The sequence below is a fragment of the Microtus oregoni genome, unplaced genomic scaffold (assembly GCF_018167655.1).
Source record: "Microtus oregoni isolate MIOR12 unplaced genomic scaffold, Mior012 000128F_ref0000496, whole genome shotgun sequence".
NCBI classification, from domain to species: domain Eukaryota; kingdom Metazoa; phylum Chordata; class Mammalia; order Rodentia; family Cricetidae; genus Microtus; species Microtus oregoni.
In genome coordinates this window covers 915,784-938,307 of record NW_024544771.1, presented here as the reverse complement: position 1 = coordinate 938,307, position 22,524 = coordinate 915,784, and the positions used below count along the sequence as shown (strand labels likewise).

The window sequence follows — 22,524 nt, the reverse complement described above, 5'->3', positions numbered from 1 at the left end:
AACAATACTGTTTTCTGTACAATGTTGCTTCCCTTTGAACATTCTAAACCCAGGAAACATTTTCCCTTAAATTCCAGAAAAGTAGGCAAAATACATACGCAGTATAATTAAAACCCTTCACAAAAATACAAAATCGTGTCGGTTTCTGTAAAGGCACATTTTTCTTGAATACAAGGCACTCCCAACTGTTTTCAGAAGCTCCTTTATCCCTGGACCCCAGCAGGTGGCAGCATCCTGCTTCTGCTGGACTTTGGCTGTTAAAAAGAACATAAATGGCAGTGTGCAGGGCAGGAGAGAGGAAAATGCTCCCTCCACCCTCAGCCAGCAGGAGGCTTTCTGGGTATATTAGGCCCAAGGTGCCTCTCTGTTGCCCTCTGCAGCCCTGTTTCCCCAGGTTTCTGGATCCTCAGCCCCAAGAACAGGGTGTGAAGGCGTAGCCCATTTCTCTTTGCACAACATCCTTACCTCACCACCATCAGGATAAAGCAAACAGTGGGGGTCTCCCTGTCCTGTTTCTGAACATGGACCCCTGCCCATGTTAGACTGCTGTCTGAAATGCCCTCCAGCCACAGTGGCAATTTTAAGGGCATAGAGTGCAGGAGAGAGTGTAGGATTTCTCACAGTCTCAGGTGGGCAGGCTCAAACCAGCCTGTCAGTCCTGGGCTCTGGTGATGGGCCGCTGTTTGTAACTTCTCAGAGCCATTCTGAGGTCCCCATGTGGCCACATCAGGGACTTTTATCCTGGTGCTCCAGGCCCTGAATGCTCCTCAGGCTTCAAGCTGGACATGGGCCTCGTTCACCTGGAGAGTGTCGCTGTCTCCCAGGAGCTCAGTCTCTGGGACAGAGCCCTCCTCCTCCTCTGCTGCTTCCTGCACAGGACCCTGGACCGCATCTTCGGGGATATTCTGAGCATCCTCAGTGCCCTCTGCGAGCAGGGCTGCCCTGTCCGCCACAGATGTGTTGGATGGCGCTGTGGTGACGTAGCCTGTGCTGGTGGAGCCGCTGCCACTGTGGTGTGAGCTCGGCTTGGGGACCATCTGGGGGGGCACCTGCTGTGGGGCCATCTGCATGGGGATTTGGACTGGGTAGAAGTTGGGCAGGTAGGCCCCGTAGGCTGGTACTGGCTGGTAGCCATTGACTGGGATATAGAGCTGTGCTGGGGGCACCAAGGGTCTGATCTGACCCTTCATGGGAATGAACTGAGGCTGTGGGAAGGGCTGGGCCTTCTGCTTGGGTGCCATGTAGCGGGCATTACTCACATTGCTGACAGGGCTGGTACTCAGGGAGCTGGTCTGCGTGGTGTTGCTGGCTCCCGAAGTCTGTGCTGAACTATTGTAGTTGGATAGGTTGCCCCAGGCCCGGAGCCGGCTGTGGATGTCCTTAAATCGGGGCCTCCGGCTGGGGAACTCATTCCAGCATTCAATCATGAGGGCATAGACCCAAGCGGGACAGTCATCCGGGCAGGGCAGTACCTGCCGGCTGCGGATCATATCCACCACGTCCTGGTTGGAGTACCCGCAATAGGGCTGCAGGCCATAGCTGAAGACCTCCCAGAGAACCACACCATAGGACCAGATATCAGAGTCAATGGAGAACTTGCCGTACATGATGGCCTCCGGTGACATCCAGCGGATGGGCAGCAGTGAATTGCCCATGAGTTTGTAGTAATCAGCAGAGTACACCTCACGGAAGAGGCCCAAGTCTGAGATCCTCACGTTCAGCTTGTCATACACCAGCACGTTGCGGGTGGCCAGGTCTTTGTGGACCACATGGTGGCTGGACAGAAACTCCATCCCCGCTGCAATCTGTGCCACCACATGCACGAAGTCGGGGGGCTCCAGCGCCGACTTCACTGTGCGGTCATCGTCGGTGCTGCCCACGTCGGAGTGTGGTGAGCGCATGACCAGGAACTCGTGAAGGTCACCGTGTGAGCAGTAACTGAAGATCATGCTCAAGGGTTGGTCCTTGGTCACCACACCTAGCAGGCAGACAATGTTGGGGTGCTGCAGCCGTGCCCGTAGCATGGCCTCCTGTCGGAACTCCTCCCGCAGGGGCCCCTCTGCCTTGTCTTTCAATGTCTTGATGGCCACGGCTTGGGATGGCTCTCCTGGGGCGGGTCCAAACAGGTGGCCTTTGTAGACCTTCCCAAACCGGTCCTCACCGAGCTCCTCCATGAACCTCACTGTGGACAAACTGATCTCCTTGAGTTTGGCCTGCCAAGAAGAAAAGTCAAACATAACTGTCAATGTAATACCAAAGCAGAGCGGCTGGGATCACCATTGTTGAAATGGCCTTACTGGTCCTGTCTGCCCCACAGCCCTTTAACACCCTAAGTACAGCTTCGATGCTATGAGGACACCTCCATCTGAAACCCTCCCGGGTCTTAACCCAGCTACAAGTTAGGTCTCTCCAATTGTGATCAAGCCTCTGTGCCCCCACCAACACCTTGTGCATATATAAGTATACATCAGTTCACACTCAAAGCTGAGCCTGGAGACCACTTTTCCAGAGTCACCTAGGGACCCTAAAGAGGTATTTGTCACACCTCTCCCAGCACGCCCACATCACAGAAAGATGCTGTTTCTCCCGTAGGCTCATGGAACCCTGCCATTAGCTTTGAGCCTATGGGGATTTGTTCAGTTCAGGGCCTGGCACGAAGCCCACCTCCATGTCAGTCTCAGGCTTTCCTATGCACTGGATGATATTCTTTGGGTAGAAGTGGCATACCCAGGGACACGGACCCTGCCTCTCTCTCCGCCCTGCCTACTCCTGGGTGAGCTACCTGCAGACTCGAGGCCTTGAGCAGCCACACTCCAGTTAAAGGCCCGTCTCTTCCTCAAATGTCAACCCCAAACCACGGCAAGAGTCCAGGAATCCTTGACTGAAGGGCTCAATGAGCCAGCTCTGTCCCCGGCACCTCAAGAACCCCTTCAAAGTCACCTGAGTGAGAACACTGCTCTCAAAGTCAGTCATGAGTTAAGTACGCACACATGAGGCCTGGTAAGGCCATCAGCTGCCATATTTCAGCGTCTCCCTTCCCTGGCATCTACATCACTCAGAGTGGGGCCAGTCATTCAGGGGTGCCATCCCTCCTGATTAAAGGGCTGGCAATTTTCCCTGAAAAGCAAAGCAAGAGAAAAGGATCCCCACTCTCAAAAATGCTGTGGTAATCCTCAAATGGTGGAGCAGCCTGAATTCTCCTTTTCAGTGTCACCCTGAGGGCAAAACTGGGGTAGCTCTCTGGGCTGGGAGGTCCTGGGGCAGGTGGAGGGGTAGGGCCACAGTCTGAGATGCTGAATTCTATGGACCTGCACGTTCCCATCTAGTTCAGAGAGGCAGCTGCCGAAACTACAACTGCTTTTAACTCTAAGCTACCCACACCCAGGTAAAGGATTCAGGTATGGTTGGCTGTTCCTGGGTGCTGCTCTTTCATTTTTACCTAGGGCTTCTCAGCTCAGAGGAAATTCAGAGCCCAGCATTACAGGTACCCCCCATCCCTGAGCTCGAACCAGGTCACACTGAAGGTGTGTATGTCGTACAGCTGACACCCCATGCTTGTGCTGGGCCCTGTCGCAGAGAGCCTGGCTGGGCAAGAGCTGCTTCACTAGGATACTGGCTGGAGGACCTGTTTGTGCTGGTTGATGAGAGGCATCTCCATGTCCTGGCTGGGCGAGGCCATCAGCTGCCGGCGCTGTGGAGTGGAGGCCGAAGCCTTCTGTTTATTGCGGCACATGCACACGAGGAAGAAGAGGCAAGCGATGACCAGAGGGATGGCAATGCTGGGCACCAGGATGTACAGGATCCCCATCTTGCTGCTGTCTCGGGGACCTGGGGACCACAGTGGGGAGGCCATCAGTTTTCAAAAGACACCACCTTTTCAGCTATAAGCTCCCCAACCCCATCCCTCCCACCACTAAGTATTCAAATATGACTGGCTATTTCAATATTCTGCTTTCTTTCTTTCTTCTTCTTCTTCTTCTTCTTCTTCTTCTTCTTCTTCTTCTTCTTTTTGGTTTTTAGAGACATGATTTCTCTGTACCTTTGGAGCCTATCCTAGAACTGGCTCTTGCTTGTAGACCAGGCTGGCTTCGAACTCACAGAGATCTGCCTACCTCTGCCTCCCGAGTGCTGGGACTAAAGGGCATGCACCACCATCACCTGGCTTTCTCTTTCATTTTTACCCAGGGCTCCACAGTTCATTGTCCTTGATAACCTTTCCCCTACTTAACATCTGGATATATTTGAACAGTTCTGTATAATGATGACACTTGTAACCTAACAATTACAGATGTGGTTGCTGTAAAGAAGAGAACAAGGAAAAAGAGCAAAGAGGTGTCCTGAGACCTTGTCCTTGTTACAATATGCAACAGGGAAAAAGAATTCTAGACAGACAATCTGGGTCAATAAACAAGGAAGACTTTCTGATTTTTCCCTTCACTTTGCCCCAAGGAAGAGTTTCATCTTCTATATGAAGGACTTGTAGGAAGGTTCAGAGGGGCACACAGGGAGACAGACCGAAGGACAATAGCAAGAAGGGTTGGGTGGGGACTGCACTGGGCAAGGCATGGCAGAGGGTTGACTGTCCCCGGATGGCTTCCCGTCCCCTGTATCACTCTGACTAAAGCCATTGAATTTCAAGAGTAGCTGGTGTGATTTGAGAAATTAAGGCTGAGCCTGCCCCCCCGCCACACACACACACACACAAGAGCATGAGTCTGGCTCCCCAGAGAGCCTAGGGAACCCCCTTGAGCCTGTAAATAATGACATCAGACTTGTGAGCTCTTTAGCCAGGAAGCAGTGAGCTCCTGTGTGGAAGCAAACAAACCCTTTCTAGGGATTGTGGTGTCTGAAAGAGAACACTCAGTCTCTGGTGACACCTTGGGGAGGAACAAAAATCACTGTACCCCAAACTCAGTCTTGTCATCTGGCCTTCTGAAACAACTGACATTCAATAAGACAAAAATCACAGACAACACCCCTCCCTGTGTATGTATAAGTATGCAGCAACTTCCCCAGAAAGGATCCCAGAATGTTCCACAAGTCCAGAGTGGGGGGAGGGGAGAGAAATCAGACTCCAATTCTGTTTTTATTCTTAGCGTAGGTGTGATGATTTGTATCACCAGCCAGATACCTGGGCTGCAAGCCTCTAGAAACCCCTGTGAGACTATCCGGATTAAGGGGCTCTCTTGATTAAGAGAGTTGGTGTGGGAAAACCATTGCCTGGGCTGGGAACCCTGGACTGAATATGATGGAGAGGGCGAGCTGAGCCCTGGCATGTCCTCACTGATCCCTCCCTGCTCCTGCTGCCTGTGATGTGCCTGGTGGCTTCAGATCCTGCCGCCCGACTTCACTGCAATGATGGACTGACGTGGGATTAGAAGCCGGAAAAACCCACTCTACCCTAAATTGCTTTTGCTAAGAGTATTTTATCATAGTGCATGCACAGCGCCATGAAACAAAACTAAAGGCAGTGGGGGAGTTTCCACCCCCTCACCCCTGAAACAAAACTAAAGGCAGTGGGGGAGTTTCCACCCCCTCACCCCCAAGAGAAGAAACATGCATCCTGCCCACATAGCAATGGGCTCGTTTGTTTTATATTTGTTTAAAAATTACCAACACAACACATGCTCACTGGGGGGGGGGGGGGGGGGGGGGGGACAGTATTAGAAAGATGGGAAGGTAGCCAGGTGATAGTGGAGCACACCTTTAATCCCAGCACTCAGACAGAGGCAGGTGGATCTCTGAGTTCGAGGCCAACCTGGTCTACAGAGTGAGTTCCAGGAGAGGCTCCAAAGCTACAGAGAAACCCTGTCTTGAAAGAAAAAAGAAAGAAAAGAAAGGAAAAGAAAAAAAAAGGGAGGTCGTTATTCATAGAGATGCTTGGCACAAAGGCTGCCTTGCTGCTGATGGATCGGTGCTCAAACTTTTGTGTGTGTGGCTTCAGCTGGAGTGTACAAGGTAACTTACACTTAACTCTTCTGGCATACCCAAAGTGCGCTTTCCTAAGGTGAGCCGGGAAATGGCTGTAAATAGAACCATGTTGCCTATACTCCCTGCTGGCTCTGGAGCACAGGAAGCTGTTTTGCTCTCTGTCAGGACGGACAGATACAGGCCCCTTTACCCGTATCCCATTCCCTGCAAAGCCATCGGGCCACCCTGGGGCCTCTCATGTACCTGGCTCTCATTAGCAATTCTTGCAAGAGGCCCCTTGCGTTTCTGTCCCAAGAATGCAGACCTTTCTGTAACCCAGGATCCCAGGTTCAATAACCTATATATATTTTTTAGTTTATTTTTAAATTACAAAATAAAAGCTGCTTATCAAAATGTCTCCTACCTGAACACCCCCACAGATCTGAGGAAATCATTGTCAAAAGCCCGACCTCCATCTTTCTAAAACTCAGCCCAGGACAATGGCAAGAGTTGAATGGCTGAGACCCTGTATACTCAAGTCCTACTAGTCAGGATTTTCCCCGGCAGGCCTTGTGGGCCCATTTCTCAGAGGAAAGGCTTTATGGAGCTAAAGCGTTCCCTCAGGACTAGATTTCACCTGGAGGAAATGTCACGAATTTTCATTCTCAAGGAGCGTTCCTTCAAGTGAACACATGTTAAAGAGGTGTGGCTCAGTCCTCCCAGACTGGTGATGGATAAAGGCGGTGGCTCCAGGCTCCTCAGACGGGTGGGGCACTCAGACATAGTTGATTATTGATTTTTTAAAATTTTTTTGATGGTTCATTTTTATTTTTTATATGCATTGTTATTTTGTCTACATGTGTGTCTGTGTGACGGTGTTGGATGCCCTGGAACTGGAGTTACAGACGCTTGTGAGCTGCCATATGGGTGCTGGGAACTGAACCAGGGTCCTCCGGAAGAGCAGCCAGTGCTCTTAATCTCTGGGCCATCTCTTTAGCTCCAACAACTGAGGTTTTAAACCAGTAATTGCACGTCTATCTTTCATTCATGACATAACAGAGACACCTTGGGGGATGCTGAGACCTGAAATCTACTGTCTCCTTACTCTGTCGTATGCGTGGGACCCAAGAAAATGGGACAAGGGGTACGGAGAATTACTTCTGCCAAACTTAGAAAACCCTGGGCAGTCACGCTGAAGAGAGAACCCAGGTGTCAAATTGAATGTCCCAGGACCACACACACACAGGGACCTGATGGGAGGAAGGTTCTAGAATACACACAGCAGTTACCACTGGTTGGTGAGATTAGGGCTGCCCAGCACAGTGTTCAGACTTTTCATATCCTAAAACATCCTATGATGGTCTGGTATTTCAATTTTCTTTAAAACAAATGATAGTGATGGTAAGAAGGGACAGGAGGGTCCCCGCTGTCCTCTGGCAATAAATACCCCAAACTCTTATTACAGGCAAACTCAACAGTCAACATTTTTTTTTAAAAAAATAGAGAGAGAGAATACATACTACACGGGGGTACGGCACACAGTTCCATGCGTACGTTTTTATTCTGCGTAAAGCACCACGGGCCTTCCATCTGGCCCCCGGGGTTCCGGCAGTAGGCGTGGCCTCCTCCCAGCTCTGGGAATTCCGTGCTGGACAGATGATGACTGTGAGGGTGCTGCAGAGCCCAAGGCTGACACTGGTGGCCTGACTTGGTGGTGCTGGCCATGCCCCTGTAATCAGCACCGGAGCCATTGTAGCACTGGTGATCTGAGAGAAGCAGAGAGTTAGGGGCCTGAGCACCCAGGGACGCTGGCAATCCCGCAAGCAGGGCAGCCTGCAGACAGAGCCCTGCTGCCCTCGGGAGTGGGAGTGTGGGGGTGGGGTTCCAGAAAGGAACGACAAAGTTACTCTGCCTCCTTGCAGGAAATCCAAAAGACTTAGGGTTTGACACATGACCTGGAGAAGGAGCACTAGAAGCAGTAACCAAGTCCCAAACCCATCAGTGACATGGAAGGTAAAACAGGGACACATGCAGGAAGGACACCTACTACAGCTGCTCCTGCCCTGAGACCCGCCAGGCACCCACACCCATGCCCAGGGCAGAATGCTGATACCAACAACAGCCTCATGCTCGCTTGTTCTAGAAGCAGAATGGACCCATATAAAGAACTGAGCCAAGTCCCAGGCCTGGTCCTACAACCCCATCGGCCACCTCTGCTGCCCACTGAGAGTCTGGCTCATCTACATGTGAGAACACGCTAGAACCCGGGATGTGCAAGTTAAGCTTCGCATGTATTTACTACAAATGCTCTCCTAAGACAAGTCTAATTCTTAACTCAGGCTCCATCCAACTTCGCGAGGTTAGTGATGTTATCACCGTCATAGGCACAGAGAGTATGTGAGTTTCAGCCTCTTGCTTGGGTCACAGCGTAAACCCAATGTCAAGGTGTGGATGTATGCCACGCTGGGTCAAGGACCTGACTGCCCTGGCAAGGAGTTGCCACTTTTGTACCACCCACGTGAACTACAGATATTAAATATCCCTGAGGTCCACAGGAAAGGAAGTCGCAGGCCTGGGTCTCCCCATCTGTTTTGGAAGCACCGCTGAAGTCTTCAATGCTATGAGGAAATGGCTTTCCTCACTGATGCTGGCAGAGCCATGTTAGATCTACCCTGACTGGCCTCTGTCCCTCCTGCCAGGGATCATGGAGTTGACTAAACTTCCCCAGACTGGGGAAGGCGGGGAAACACGGGGTATGCTGTCATGGAGGAGAGATGGGGAGCATGCCGCTGCCCTGTGTGGGCCCAAAGAAAGGCCCCACCAGGTCAGATCTCAGAAGAATGGGACAGTCCCCTTCTTTGAGGTCAGACGGTCCAAGGACAGGCACCTAGGAAAGCTGGTCAGCCCCCATTCCCTTCTCTAGGGGTACATGGGCTGTCTAAGCTCTTGAAAGTTGTCCAAAGCAAGAAATCCTTGGGGCTAAGGAGACTAAGGGGTGCAGGAGCCTAGAGACCATTAAACAGGCTAGGAGGCTGGCCCTGCCACCCCAAAGCTCTCAACATCGCTTGGAGTAGGAACCAAGATCACACTCACTTAGGAAATTCCAGGATCAAGGAGAAGGACCCAGATGAGAGCCTGGGGCAGCTTAATTCCCAATCGCTAGTTCACAACCACTAGAGGGCGGTCCTGGGACTGTCTGCACTGTGGGCTCTGGCTGTGGTCCCGGCCCTGCTTTAGTAGGGCATAGGGGCTTTGGGGAAGCATAGAGGTGTTTGTTGTTGTTTTTGTTTTTGTCCTGGACCCTCAGCCGCGCACCCTCAGGACACTCACAGCGACCCAGCCTCTCGGCAGGAATCCCGATGCGCATGCAGTTCGCAGCATCAGGGCTCTCGGGCATCGGCAGCGCCTCGCACTTGGGCAGCTGCAGCCGCATGAGGATGAGCGGGTTGGAGCGGGCGATGGTGTACTCCTGGCGGCACAGGTCATTCTCCAGGACCTCGCACTCATCCCGGCACAGCTCTCGTGGCTTGGGCACCCGAGAGCGAGCGTCGCACAGAGGGAAGACAAAGTGGCAGAAGGAAGGGATGGCGAACTGTGAGCACTGGTCTGACAGGTGTGTAGAGGTGCCAATCATGGTGAAGGCAGCTGCGGGAAAAGAGACTCCTGTGAGCGGTAGCGCAGCCCCGCCCCTGCCCGAGGCCTTTGATCAGCCATGCCACCTGGTCTCTGATCTGTCCCATCCCTAACACAAACCCTCAAGCCCCTACCCTTGGTTCTTGATCCTCTCCACCCTCTCAACTGCACCCCCCCCCATCCAAGATAGCCCCCACTCAGTCCCCACCTCTGGGTTCCCGGACACCTGCTTGACTTCTGCCTGGACTCCTGCAACCCATCATGGAGCTGCAACCCCTAACCTGGGTGCCCATCTTGAAACACTGCTCCGCACCCCCATTATCCTATTCCAGACACATACACTTTCTGACAAACTCTGATGTACACCTGTGCCCTAACAGAATCATCACTCTAAATCAACCAATAGCCTTTAAGATACCGGCCCACTTTGGGCGTGGTCTCTGGATTTGGTCTTAGTTCCCAGTGCAAGCAGAGGACTGAGGATCGCAACTCTTTCTTTGAGTTTATCCCCAAATAAATAAACCTTTGTTATACTCCATTCTGGGCTATCGTGGAACTCTTTTGTATGCCAACACCTCTAAGCTTTGCCCAAACCACAACCTTAGCACCCTCGGTGACCCGCTCTACAATCCTGAACCCCACCCCCCACCTCTCACTTCTTTGGCGACTCTGAGCACTGGACAACATGACCTTCACCTAATTCCAGCCCTGGAGCCTTGGCCTCACCCCACCTAACACCCAGCTCTAGGATTTATCTCCTGAGCATCTAGTATGGGTGTGGGCTACAGCGCAGGCTACAGAGCCTACGGCTGTAGAACAAAGCACAGGAAGAAGCAGGGCTCTAAGCAAGAGGTCTTCTGGGGTAAACCACGCTCACCACAGAGGCCCAGGCACAGAGCATCAGAGGTGGGGATTAGGTATGCAGAAGAAGTGGGGAACTGAAGCAGTAGGGTTCCTCCACTGGGGCGCTCACGCCTCTAGTCCACATTTGTGTGTACTATCAGATATGGCCAGCAGGTGGCGCTGCTGCCGCTCCTTTATTCCCAGGATACAGGCCCAGGCCCCAGCTGCAGCTGGTGAGTCTGATTCCAGCCCATTCTCATTTACTGTTTTCAAGTGACAGTTGGTCCCTCCATCCTTTGTGGACCTGTTTCTTTATTTGTAAGGTGATTAGGTGAAACCACACACATTAAACAAACTTCACACAGTACCTAAAAGACGGGTGGGATCCAGCTCTAGGCAGGGAGGGCGCTTCCACAGCCCCTGCCCTCACCTTTGCCCAGTCTGAATGCCATCCATTGGCCAAGCTCCACACAGGATACAGCCATGCAAATGTGGCTGGATAGTTTTACATCAACTTGACACAGGCTAAAGCTATCTCAGAGGAGGGACCCCCGAGTAAGAAAACACCTCCATGAGATCAGGCTGTAGGCAAGCCTGTAGGATTTTTTTTTTTTTTTTTTTTTTTTTTGGTTTTTTTCGAGACAGGGTTTCTCTGTAGCTTTGGAGCCTGTCCTGGAACTAGCTCTTGTAGACCAGGCTGGTCTCGAACTCACAGAGATCCGCCTGCCTCTGCCTCCCGAGTGCTGGGATTAAAGGCGTGCGCCACCCTTTTTAAATTAGTGATTAATGGGGAGGGGCCTAGCTCATTGTGGGTGGTGCCATCCTGGGGCTGGTGACCTTGGTTCTATAAGAAAGCAAGCTGCACAGGCCGTGGGGAGCAAGAAAGCAAGCAGCACCCTCCACGGCCTCTGCATCAGCTCCGCCTCCAGGCTCCTGCCCTGTGTGAGTTCCCGCCTCACAGTTTTGGATGATGAACAGTGCTGTGGAACCCTTTCCTCCACGAGTGGCTTTTGGAGTTTCATCACAGCAACAGTAACCACGACTAAGACATGTGGTCTACACAGTTGTGTCCTCGGAAGTCAGCCAATCTAGAGTGACATCACAGTTCTGTGTGTCAGGCTGGGGGTAGCGCCAGCGTTAAAGCGCTTGTTCAGCAGAAGCCAGGCCCTTCAGATCATCAGAACAGGCAAAAGTCTGTCCCCCGATAAAAAGCCACACATTTAGAAACTCCTTATTCTACACCCTCCTCTGCCATCCAGAAAGGCTCCAGAGTTCGGCCTAGCCTCAGTCTCTTGATCTTCCTGCCTCAGCCTCCCAAGAGCTGAAAGCGCCGGCCTCCACCTCCAATGGCTCACTTGACCCCTTTTCAGAGCAGCTGTGAAGCCAGGCTGCATGGCTATCCCAGTTTTCTGGTCCTCTCTCTGATCTTGTAAGCAAAGAGGAAGAGATAATGGCATGCAGGTCAGTCGTAGGCCTAGCTAGGCTCAGCGTTTGCCAATTAGGAGAATGTCAAATTCATCGGGAGTCTAAGGGTATCGTTTTGAAAACTAACTCAAGGATGTCAGGGCACGTGGCTTCTCTCACGGGTAATTAAAGGTTTTCAATGAAGCGAACCTGAGGAGGCAAATTCAAGTGTGCTGATCTATGAAGGTGAATGCTGCGTCCCCAAACCCACCAGCTCTGTGAAAGAGCCTGGGAGTATTTTTGCTTAGGGACACACCCAGATTCTAAAATGTGTGCATATGCTTAGTGAGATCTCTGGTGGGGAAACCAGACTCAATACGGAATTTACTTGTTTCCCATCGGCCTCTTGCGCACCGTCTGAGGTGATTTTATATCACATTTTTAATAGATTTCTGCCTGAAAGAGCCCGTGCCTGCTGAACCAGCAAAGCCAGTGGGGAACAAGCTCGGCGGCGTCATGCTGGTTCTGGAGCTAATGATTCAAAGCCCACTGGAATCTGCGTCTGAGGAGCAGATGGGCCCTGCCTATGCGGAGTCATAAGCATGAAGCAATCTGTCACCAAACCCCGAGGCTTCACTGTTGCTTGAGATGCCATTCGAACATGTTTCTGGTAAGAGCGCCAACACTTCCTTCACAGAGTTTTCTCACCTACATGGCTTTCACAGGTCATGCAGGCTCTGTGGGGACCATGGACTCAGCCTCTGAGTCAACAAGGGCGTTTTTCCACCTTAAGCTTCATGCCACCCCATGCTACTGCCAGGGCAGGGCTCTGCCGTCCTCTCTCCAAGCAACCTCGGCACCAGACCTCATCCCTGGTTCTAACATGAAGCCTGGTCAATAATTCCACAGAAAGCATCCAACTAAAGAGGGGAGATGGGTACCTGTGCCCCTCCCCCACAGCTTTGCTCCCTCAGAGTCTGAGGAGGAAGAAGGCATCCTCCTTGGAGCATGGCGAAGAAAAGGGAGCAGGGCTGCGGGATTCCATCTGACTCATTTTCTTTCTAGAGCTTCTTCTGACCAAGACCCCACCAAGGGACCCAAGGAGGATGCAGAGATCTCACAGCAGTCAGTTGGCAAGGTCCTCAAGACACTGAGAAGCACAGCTTCGCTTCCTGTCTGACCTATTCCACCATACAGACCCAGAACCAGGTCTCCGGAATCCTGTCTTTGTTCTCTGGAGCTAAGGACTGCGGCTTCGCTCGCTCACTGCCTCATCTCCTCTGCCCATCACTGTCTCCTTTCCCAAGTAGCTGGTACCAGACTGCGTACCTGTGGACCAGACATGGCACAGCTGCTGATGCAGGAATCCAGGAAAATCCAGAGCGACATTCAAGCAGATTGAAAGTGACCATGACGTCAGTGCCCCTGATACCCCTGGCCCGGTCGGGTTGTGAATGTGTGTGCATTCCAAACAATCTGTATTTGTTTACTGTGGTTTATGTTGTAATCAGCTGGCCTGGGTACCCTGCCCCTTTAAGAGACAAGCTCCACCTACTCCCAACCCCTCCCTTCAGCCAAGGCAAGAGGATCTCCCCCCCTCCTCTGAAGTCCCCCCTCCTTCTCTCTCTCTGTCTCTCCTCTTATTCTGGAGAGGCAGCTTCTGCCTCTCTCTTCTCCTTCTCTCCCCTTCCCTTCTCCATCCATAACCCACTAAATAAACTCTCTACCCCAGCTCTCTCTACACGGCACGTCTGTCTTTCTCCCCTGTAGGCCACTCAACAGGGGACCAACTGCAGCCCCTTGTGGGAGCCTCGGCTCCCACCACAATGGCTCCCACTGTGATGTGAAGAAGCCAGGGAACCTCAACAGGCTGGTGCCATGTAGCTTGGGATCTCAGTCTTGAAGCTGTGAACCAAAGAAGTGGCAGGAATTAATGCTGGCCTGCACCAGAGGGTTAGCGAGTCACCCTTGCTAGCCATGAACTCCTGCTGGATTACACCTGCCCTGGCTCCGGAGTTTTCACCCAGCCCCTAGGGCTTCCTTTGTGTTACAAATACCTTTTGTTGCCCTATGTGAATCTTGAGAGTTTCCCATGGATACAAAGTCCATGCTAAACTTGATTTAGGGGAAACCTGGAAAACCTAGCACCACCTGAACCAAGTCTTTGCACCTGGCATTGTATCCTTGGACGATTCAGACAAGTTTGTTTTGAGATGTGGAAATCTACTAGCTAAAGTGTAAATACAGGAAAAAATAAAGATGCCAAGAGCAAGGGAAGGAAAGGCACTGCGCCCCCTGCAGAGGCAGAGGGGTTCATTCTCATTGTGTCTGGGTCTTCATGTCACCAACCCGTGTGAACCCACATACCAGTGACGGGTTACACGTGACACAAAGAAACATTTCTTTATGAAGTGTTTAGTTCTGAGGGAAACGAGACTAACATGCTAACGTAAACACATGAGCTGGGGGTATTTTAGGGCAAAACCCGTTAGCAAGTGCAACCGTTTCTACGAAAGACCTTCTATTTCCTACTGCAAGAGACGTCATAAAACAGGAGAGTGGCGACCAACTGTGCACACGCATGGGTGCCTGCATAGGTGTTAGCCGTGTCCTGAGGGAACTGTGTGCTCCGTACCTGTGATTCGGTTTTCAATTTCCCCCTGCATCTGGAGAGAGTCCACGTAAATAGTCCGGTTCCCGATGAAACGCGCACAGGCGATCCCCCGGTAGGGCTGGCAGAAGCCATCTTCCTGATAGTCATCCCTGGGAAGAATCACACCTCTCTAAGTGACTGCAGAGGATGAATAGTCCACAAAGCATTTTTAACTCAGAATTTTACAAGCCATTAATTTTTGCTTTATTTTGATTTGTCTGTTTCTTTCTATGACAGGGCCTTTCTGTTTAGTCCAGGCTAATTCTGAACTCACTCTTGTGGTCCATGCTGGCTATGAACTCTCAGGGGCTGTCCTGCCTCAGCATCCCAAGGGCTGGGATTACATAGTAGGTCAGCAATTTTTTACTTGGTCCAAATATTCCATCAGCACGAAAAACAGCACACAGTGGCCTGGTGCCCACTGCGTGGCTAACACGGGTGATGCTGACACACACGAGGGGCTGAGGAGGGCAAATCTTTGTCCTCCACCTTTTTCAGAACTGGGTGTCTGCTGCTCGCTACTGTATATGCCAGGCTAGCTGACCTATCAGCTTCAGAGACTCTCCTAGCCCCTCCTTCCATCTCATAAAAACAATGGATTGCAGATGCACACACTACCACGTCCAGGTTTTGCATGGGTTCTAGGGATTTGAACTCAGGCTCTCATGGTTGCATAGCTAGCATTTTTATCCACAGGGCCATCTCCCTAGCCCATGAGTTATGCTTCCTATGATAGCAAGGCGCTGTATGTTAAAAATTGAGACCAGTGCCCCTCCTCCATGCTCCACGTGAGGCTGAGTTGAGCTTCTGAGGACTGCTGGTCTAGGATCCTTTGCTGAGCATGCCCCTTACAATAAATCAGCCTGGCGTCTGAAGTCATCTGTAGCCACCGGCTTGTCAGTGCGACTTAAATTGTTTTTAAGCGTGTTATTTTTTTCCTGTAATTAGGATAAAGTCTGAACTAGACTTAAGAACATTCTCCTGAAAAAGCAGCAGGAGAACTGGGGTACAAGTCAATGGTGCTCGGCTTAGACACACTGGTGCACCTGACTGTGAGCCAGGCGCAGGGAGACAGACACTCATTATTCGACTGAGGTCCCAGGTCTGCAGACCACCGGGTAAGCTAGACTTGGGAATGAGGATTCTGGGGCCACAAGCATGCTGCTGGAGAAGAGGGGGGCAGTCTTAGATATGCTTAGTATCCAAATAAGTCAGGAAATAGTAGGGCTTAGGACATGGCTCTGATGGTGACTTTCAAAGTACCGAGAACTAGCTTAGTTTACTTTTGAACCATTCAAAAACATAAGGCACTTTCTCGAAGCAGTGTGACTCACACACCCATGCCCTTCAAGGTTGGCAGAGGACAACAGAATGAGGATGGGGCTCTAAGGCTGAGGCTCCAGGGAGCCTCACTGCTGCCCACCTTAATTATTCGTGGTCTGAGGGTATATGGGCTGATTATAATGAACACGAGCCACCGCTAAGTTAACACAGCGTAAACAAAATCAAGCCCACGTAGAAAATGTCAGGCATGCATGATCCCCTGGGCATCATCCCAACTATACCTGCGTAAGCCTACAGGAAAGGGAGGCGCCACCCTTTCTAAAGTTTTTATTACCAACACACACCTTCCTCACCACCAACTGAAGGCACACAGAAGGGTGGCAAATCCCTCAACCACCTAGGATACCCACCTGTCTTGCGCTGCACAGCCGCAGAAGCCGCAGGCTGCCAGTACCAACATGTGCTCTGAGGACAGAAGGCAGGGAGGGAGCATGGGACAGCCAGTCACCTTCCTATCTAAGGGCCAACAACAGATCCCCCCCCCCATATCACCCTCTGGCAGGATGAACTCAGCCTCCCTTGTCAGTCACTGTCCTGCCTTCTACACCTACAGGACAGACCAACCGACCAGAGGGCAGCCAGGAAGGCTATGTGTCTGTCAAGGAAACAGACCCACAAAGGAGCCACTTTAGCAGGACAGACTGGTCACTTCTAGAACACATAGAGAACCAAGGGATTATTTACTGTAGTAAGTTCACCATTTTGCTTTTCATTTTGCTGAATTGCTGGAGAAATGGTTACAAAGGTTAGTATAAGACTGTCAAAATCAATAGGAAAGCCGGGCAGTGGTGGCGCACGCCTTTAATCCCCACACTTGGGAGGCAGAGGCAGGCGGATCTCTGTGCGTTGAAGCCAGCCTGGTCTACAAGAGCTAGTTCCAGGACAGGCTCCAAAGCTACAGAGAAACCCTGTCTAGAAAAAGCAAACAAACAAACAAATCAATAGGAAGAACGAAGTCATGGCCACAGAAAGGGCCACCATCTCAGTGACAGGGATACAATCAAAGACAGTTCTCTGTCCACTTATGGCAGCCACCAGAGACTGGAGTTAACAACTTGAGGGAATGCTGATCATAGCATGAAAGATTTCAATTAGGCATGACAATAACCTAGACCAAGCAACCTATTTACAATATGATGAGTATAGTTAAGAACAATGTATAATTAAGAATTGCTAACAGATTTTACCTGTTCGTGTCACACACACACACACACACACACGGTAATTATGTGAGATAATGCATATACTAACTGGCCCGATTAGGTCATTCTACAACATGTAAATATATCAAGACATCATGCTGTAGTCTGTAAACACATGTAAGTTTTTGGTGCTGGGGTCTGACCCCAGTGTGTTTTGCATGCTAAAACTTCTACTGTCAAGCTACACTCTTAGACAAATTTTAGTGTTTATTCTATTTATTCATTATTTTGTGTGGTGTATCTGGAATCGAACCTAAGGCCTAAGAATGCTAGGCAAGGGCTCTGGTCGTTTTGTTTTAAGTACAAAGTCTCACAAAATTGTCCAGGCTAGCCCTAAACTCCTTCTGAAACCCAGGCTAGCCTTGAACTCTCCTCCTGCCTCAGCTTCCCACATAGCAGGTATTACAACCCTGTACCAAGAGGCCTGGCTGTACATGTTTTCATTTGGCAATTTAAGAATGAATTAATTACATTCAAAGTCAGATTGACTCAGCACTAAGTTAAGAGAATAACTAGCTCACCCTAATATTCTAAATCTGTGACGTCATCCCACAACAGGAAATCTGTTCTGGAGCAGAATGTTGCCATTGTGAAAGCTACAGTCACCTTTGTATCTGTATTGCTAGCTGTAAACACTATAGAGGGTAAACACTGTAGGTATCCACATCAAAGTGTTTCGGGACAGGTGTGAAGCTATCTGCAACACACTGTGAAGTAAGGAAGAAATCGGATGGATGGATGGATGGATGGATGGATGGATGGATGGATGGTGGTAGAAAGATACAATAAAGCCAGCAGATTTGTGAGGGCTTGGTTGTGGCTGGTAGTGCCTGCATGCTTGCTCTAAAACTCCCCCAACACTTCGTGTTTGACATATTTCATCATAAAACATTGGGGATACTTTAGAGCAAGGCAGGAGGGAGTGGTTCTGAGAGGAAAACTCACTTCTCACCCATTGCTCTGTGAATTCACTATTAGTGCAACCTAAACAGAGATTAATCAGAGTAGATCAAGGAAACTGGGATATTCCGTAAAAACACACAACACGAAAAGCCCAGGAATTCTTCATAAACAAGGAAAATGTTTATTGCCACCTAGGGGTTGGCTAAATGGCTCAGTGAGTAGAGAGACCTGCCCAAGTCTGAGTTCTAATCCCTAGGACCCCTAGGATGGAAGAAGAGAACTAACTCCTCCAAGTCACACTGTGACCTCAACATGTTCATCACCTGGTGGGTCCCAAGGCCATGTGGAAATGGGAACCAGTGAACAAGTTCTGCTCAGAGATCTGAAGGGCCTTATGGGGAAGAATGATTGCCACTCAGGCAATGGAAAGAGTAACTCTCCAGGCAGAGAAAAACCTAGAGAGCCACAGTGTAGAGACATTCCGAAGTGGTTGGGCTGCGGAGGAGTGGTGTTTTACAGGGAAATGAAAGGCCCAAATTCAAGGCCAGAATCCATCAAGAACTCCCTAAAGACCCATGAGCCTCAGACTCCTCCTTAAGACGGATGTGAGAACCTGCTACAGAGGGGTCCTAAGGCTCAGGGCACACCTATAAACTGCAGGCGCACGGGGGGGGAGGGTGAGGGGGGGGGTGGCAGGGATACAGATCAACGGCAGAGCCTGTGCAAGACCCTGGGTTCAATCTTTAATCCCAGAAAAAAAAATACAGGAACTGCAGATTGTGGTGCTAGATTGCAAAATGAGAATGAATTCCACGTCCACAAACACCCCCGTGGGAATCTGGTGAGCAGGTTTAGAGATCCCATTCCGTTGCCCTGTACAATCACGGTAGCTGAAAGCAATTCACATCTGTTTTTACGATACTGTAAGTTTCCCAACACCAATTAAACGCCCATTTATCTGAGTTCCGAGCCAGCTTCCAGCAAACTCAGGAGTATAGGCACAGCCATTGTAGGGTTCTCACCCTGGATTTTCATGTTAAGAGAAATGCTCAGGATGTCAGTCGAGTGTCCAGAGATGGATACTTACTGGAAATTGTGGTTCGGGCTGTGTGTCGGACCTAAAACGTCAAACAAAAAGACAAGTTATTCACATGGCCAGTGATAAACACGGGCAGCCCAGCAGCTCCTCTGTGGCCAGCTGTTCTGAGGCTTTGGACTCTCCTTCCACTCATGAGGACATGCCAGTGACATCAGTCACCCTAGAAACAGAACTTTCTGTATATGAGCACAAGTGGGCAGTTTTCCTGTCCCTGCTCATTCCTCATCTAAACTTTAACCACAAAAATCTGTTCCACTCCTTAGAGCTGGCTCTAATGTGAGCCCAGATGACAGGCCCAAGACATTCATTGCTCGATCAAAGAGGGATCATTTACTGCTGCCATTTTATCCTATTGCTCCATGTGTATATGTGTATATGTGCCCTATATTCCTGCCCAGGGGAGCCAGCTTTATCCATGTGTGACGGGTGTGCACTTGGGAAAGAACCACAGAAAAAGCAGCAGGCGAGCCCTGGCCAGTGCAGTGGAGTCGTTGCGGTCTTAGGCTCTGGCCTCTGCAGTCTGTGGCATTGTCACCAAAATCCTGCGGCCTGGTGTCCGGCCGCGTGGCCTTGCTAAACTCATCCCTGCTCACCTTGTGTGTCTGGGGTGCTTTCCTGCGGCCTGTGTTTACACACTGCTCCATTTGGGATCATTCTCCTTTCCTACCATAGACAGGCTCAGGAGCTCCTGAGCTCCACACGGGAGGCCCCTGGGGTGTTTTCCTGGATTTCTGCTGACCTGTGCATGCTCAGCTACAAAATTCAAACACATCCCGTGCTCCGCACTGACGATGCTACCTGCTAGCATCCACCTCTGCTGTTCCCACTCACCGAGCCGCACATACAGAACTCCGGTGGCCGTGATGGTCTTCAGCCCATTGGTAGCCACGCACTGGTAGTAGCCTGTGTCTGTCGTGTCCAGGTCTTGGATCCGCAGCCTCGAGCCATATTCTGTCTTCCGGATGATGACTCTGCGTGGCTCTTGCACAACCGGGGCATCGTTCTTCAGCCACCGCACGTTGGGGGGTGGGTTTCCCGCCACCTTGCAGTGCAAGATGGCCGTCTGGCCCTGGACAATGGTGATATTGTTGACTGGCTCCAGAAAATTCAGGAAGTAACCTGCAGGGGATGGGGTCACAGAGTGCAAACACGGTAAGGTCAGGAAGAAGGGCCTGGGCTCCTGCGAAAGATCGTTGAGGGGGACAGTGTCCATTCTCATTTGCATACGGCACTTCCTTAAAATACTGCTTGGAACACTGAGTCAGTGAACTCAAGTGATGGCTTCTGTGGACACACGGTCTGGTTTGAGGGCCGCTGGTCACACTTTGCCATCCTATTTGCACATGGCAATCTTAGACGTGATCTGGCCTTCTGTATTTTGCTTATGACTGTTTCTCTGACAGGTCTCACTCTAGCCCAAGCTGGCCTGGAACTCATTATGTAGCTTAGGCTGGCCTCTAACTCACAGCAATCCTCCTGCCTCAGCCTCCCAAGTGCTGGCTGGAATACAGGTTTTGGCATGAATGGCAAGTGGTTCTGTTTTAGAAGACTTGATTGAATGCATATAACTGAGACATTTATGTTCATGTCCTGGCCACAGCCCTGAGACGCATGCCTGGACAAAGCCTCTCTGATACACACCTTCGCTCCGGAGGGCACACTGTAGCCCTTCCATACTGTCTAAGGTCTTTTGGGTTTTATTTTATTATCATTATTATTTTTTTTTGAGACAGGGTCTCATGTAGCCCAGGCTGGGCATGAACCTTCTGTCTCAAACTCCAGAGCACTGGGATTACAGCTGTTTGCTGCCATACCTGGCTGGGGACCCTTATAAGTGTGAAAATCACTAACAAAACCCACAGCATTAACTAGACCCATGGTGTGGCTCCTCGGAAGGTGTTCCCTGACTGCTGTCTCTCTGTAAAAGGAGCTCTATCATGCCCCTCCACCTTCCTAGTGCCCATTACAACATCACGACACATCTGTTAAGTCACAATGAGGCATGCACATGTTGACCTCAAGAGTGACAGCTGCTACTTTGGTGGCATTTTCTCTTAAATTAAATTCTGAACCACCTTATTACGTTCCTTGCAGACATCCGATCTCTGATGGAGAAAGGCCTGTGGTGTGGGTGCACGTCGGGCTAAGTTCTGGAAGGCACTGGAGCAGTGCAGTCCCAGTTCCTACTTTGGACCTCATCCACAAGTTAAAGAGAGTTCTAACTTTCTTCACACAGACCTTCCTGTTTTACTTTTCAGGTCGATCACCAGCCACTCTGTAATTTTCCTTAGTGAGGTGTGTCATTTTTATTCCGATCGTGTTTTGGCCACATGGTGAAAGGTTTGTAAGAAAACAGCAATCTTCTTTGACATACACTGATTTCCTAGAACCACTCTTAACAGACGTCTAAAACATCACGGTATAAAACAGCACACGTTTGTTACTGCACACACAGGAGGGACACAAAGGCAAAACTCAGGGTCTTGGCGGGGCTGCTTCTGTCCTGAGGGTCTGAGTGTGAATCTGTTTGTGTTTGCTCCTCACCGGGGACCACCCTTACTCCTTGGCTCAAGACTCCTTCTTTAACTTCGTCGTCATCGCACACCTACTGTGGTCTCTTGTCCTCTGGGTTACCCTGGGGTCACCTGTAAACCCAGGGTGATCTCCCCATCTACAAACCTTACTGACGCCTACAAAGGCCTTTGCTGTGCAAGCAGACACAGTGGCAGGACACAAACATTAGGGCATCATGAACTCCGAGGGTGCCATTATGGTGCTGTCCTCTTGGTCACAGGAGCTTCGGAGCCGTTGTCTTGGATTTTTACATAGCTTCACTAACAATACAGCCTTTTGTTGTGAATTCCCACCCCTCTCCTGCCTTTTCGTCAATTGCTTGGTCCATTATTTGGGTAGATTAAAAGCCAATAAAAGTTGAAATACTACAGCACACAGAAATCAAAGCTAGACATATCTCCACAAACAACATAAAAAATTGTCGGCTACCTTTTGCCATACTTGACCTAGAACATTTAAGGTTTCTGGGATACAATGGAAAGTCTCTGGACCCTTACTTTTCCCTCGAGGGAATGACCATCCATCATCCCGTTTGTATTATTTTATAGATTCAGGAACTTTCTCTCAACAGGCCACCTCCTCCAGTTGCCTGCTTTCACTCAAACTGGTTTATGTTGGTACCGTTCCTTAATTACTGTGTAACAGTCCACTATATAAACAAATCACAGCTTTGTTACTCATTTCCCCGCAGAGGGGCAGTGAGCCGTTTCCACATTTGGGTTTCGAAGGGTCTACTGACTGCGTGCACAGCTGGTCCTGTGTGTGTTCAAAAGTCCCTCAAAGGTACCTGCAGGAGGTGGAGGTCCAAGTCCTGGGAGCTATGGCGTCTCCGAGTCTCTGCAGATGGGTACCCTATGCATACCCGAGTTAAGGTGCCCCCCACCACGACTTTGACAGCACTGGTCTTGGGGGTCTTCGCGGTGCTTGTCATTCAGCTGCGTGTGACGAAGCACCACACT

At 50.5% G+C, this 22,524-nt stretch overlaps 1 protein-coding gene across 1 annotated transcript in view; it reads right to left on the bottom strand.

Annotated features, from left to right (window-relative positions):
- Positions 1 to 567: 567 nt before the first annotated feature.
- LOC121444494 (tyrosine-protein kinase transmembrane receptor ROR2-like) overlaps positions 568 to 22,524 on the bottom strand; it is a 177,995-nt gene continuing 156,038 nt past the window's right edge. Inside the window, exons 3-9 of the mRNA XM_041646306.1 lie at positions 19,823 to 20,110; positions 18,980 to 19,010; positions 14,426 to 14,553; positions 9,241 to 9,555; positions 7,431 to 7,676; positions 3,626 to 3,828; positions 568 to 2,213 (exon numbers count right to left, since the gene is read on the bottom strand). Coding sequence (XP_041502240.1) covers positions 768 to 2,213; positions 3,626 to 3,828; positions 7,431 to 7,676; positions 9,241 to 9,555; positions 14,426 to 14,553; positions 18,980 to 19,010; positions 19,823 to 20,110 — 2,657 coding nt within the window. The 3' untranslated portion in view covers positions 568 to 767. The remainder of the gene's footprint in view (positions 2,214 to 3,625; positions 3,829 to 7,430; positions 7,677 to 9,240; positions 9,556 to 14,425; positions 14,554 to 18,979; positions 19,011 to 19,822; positions 20,111 to 22,524) is intronic.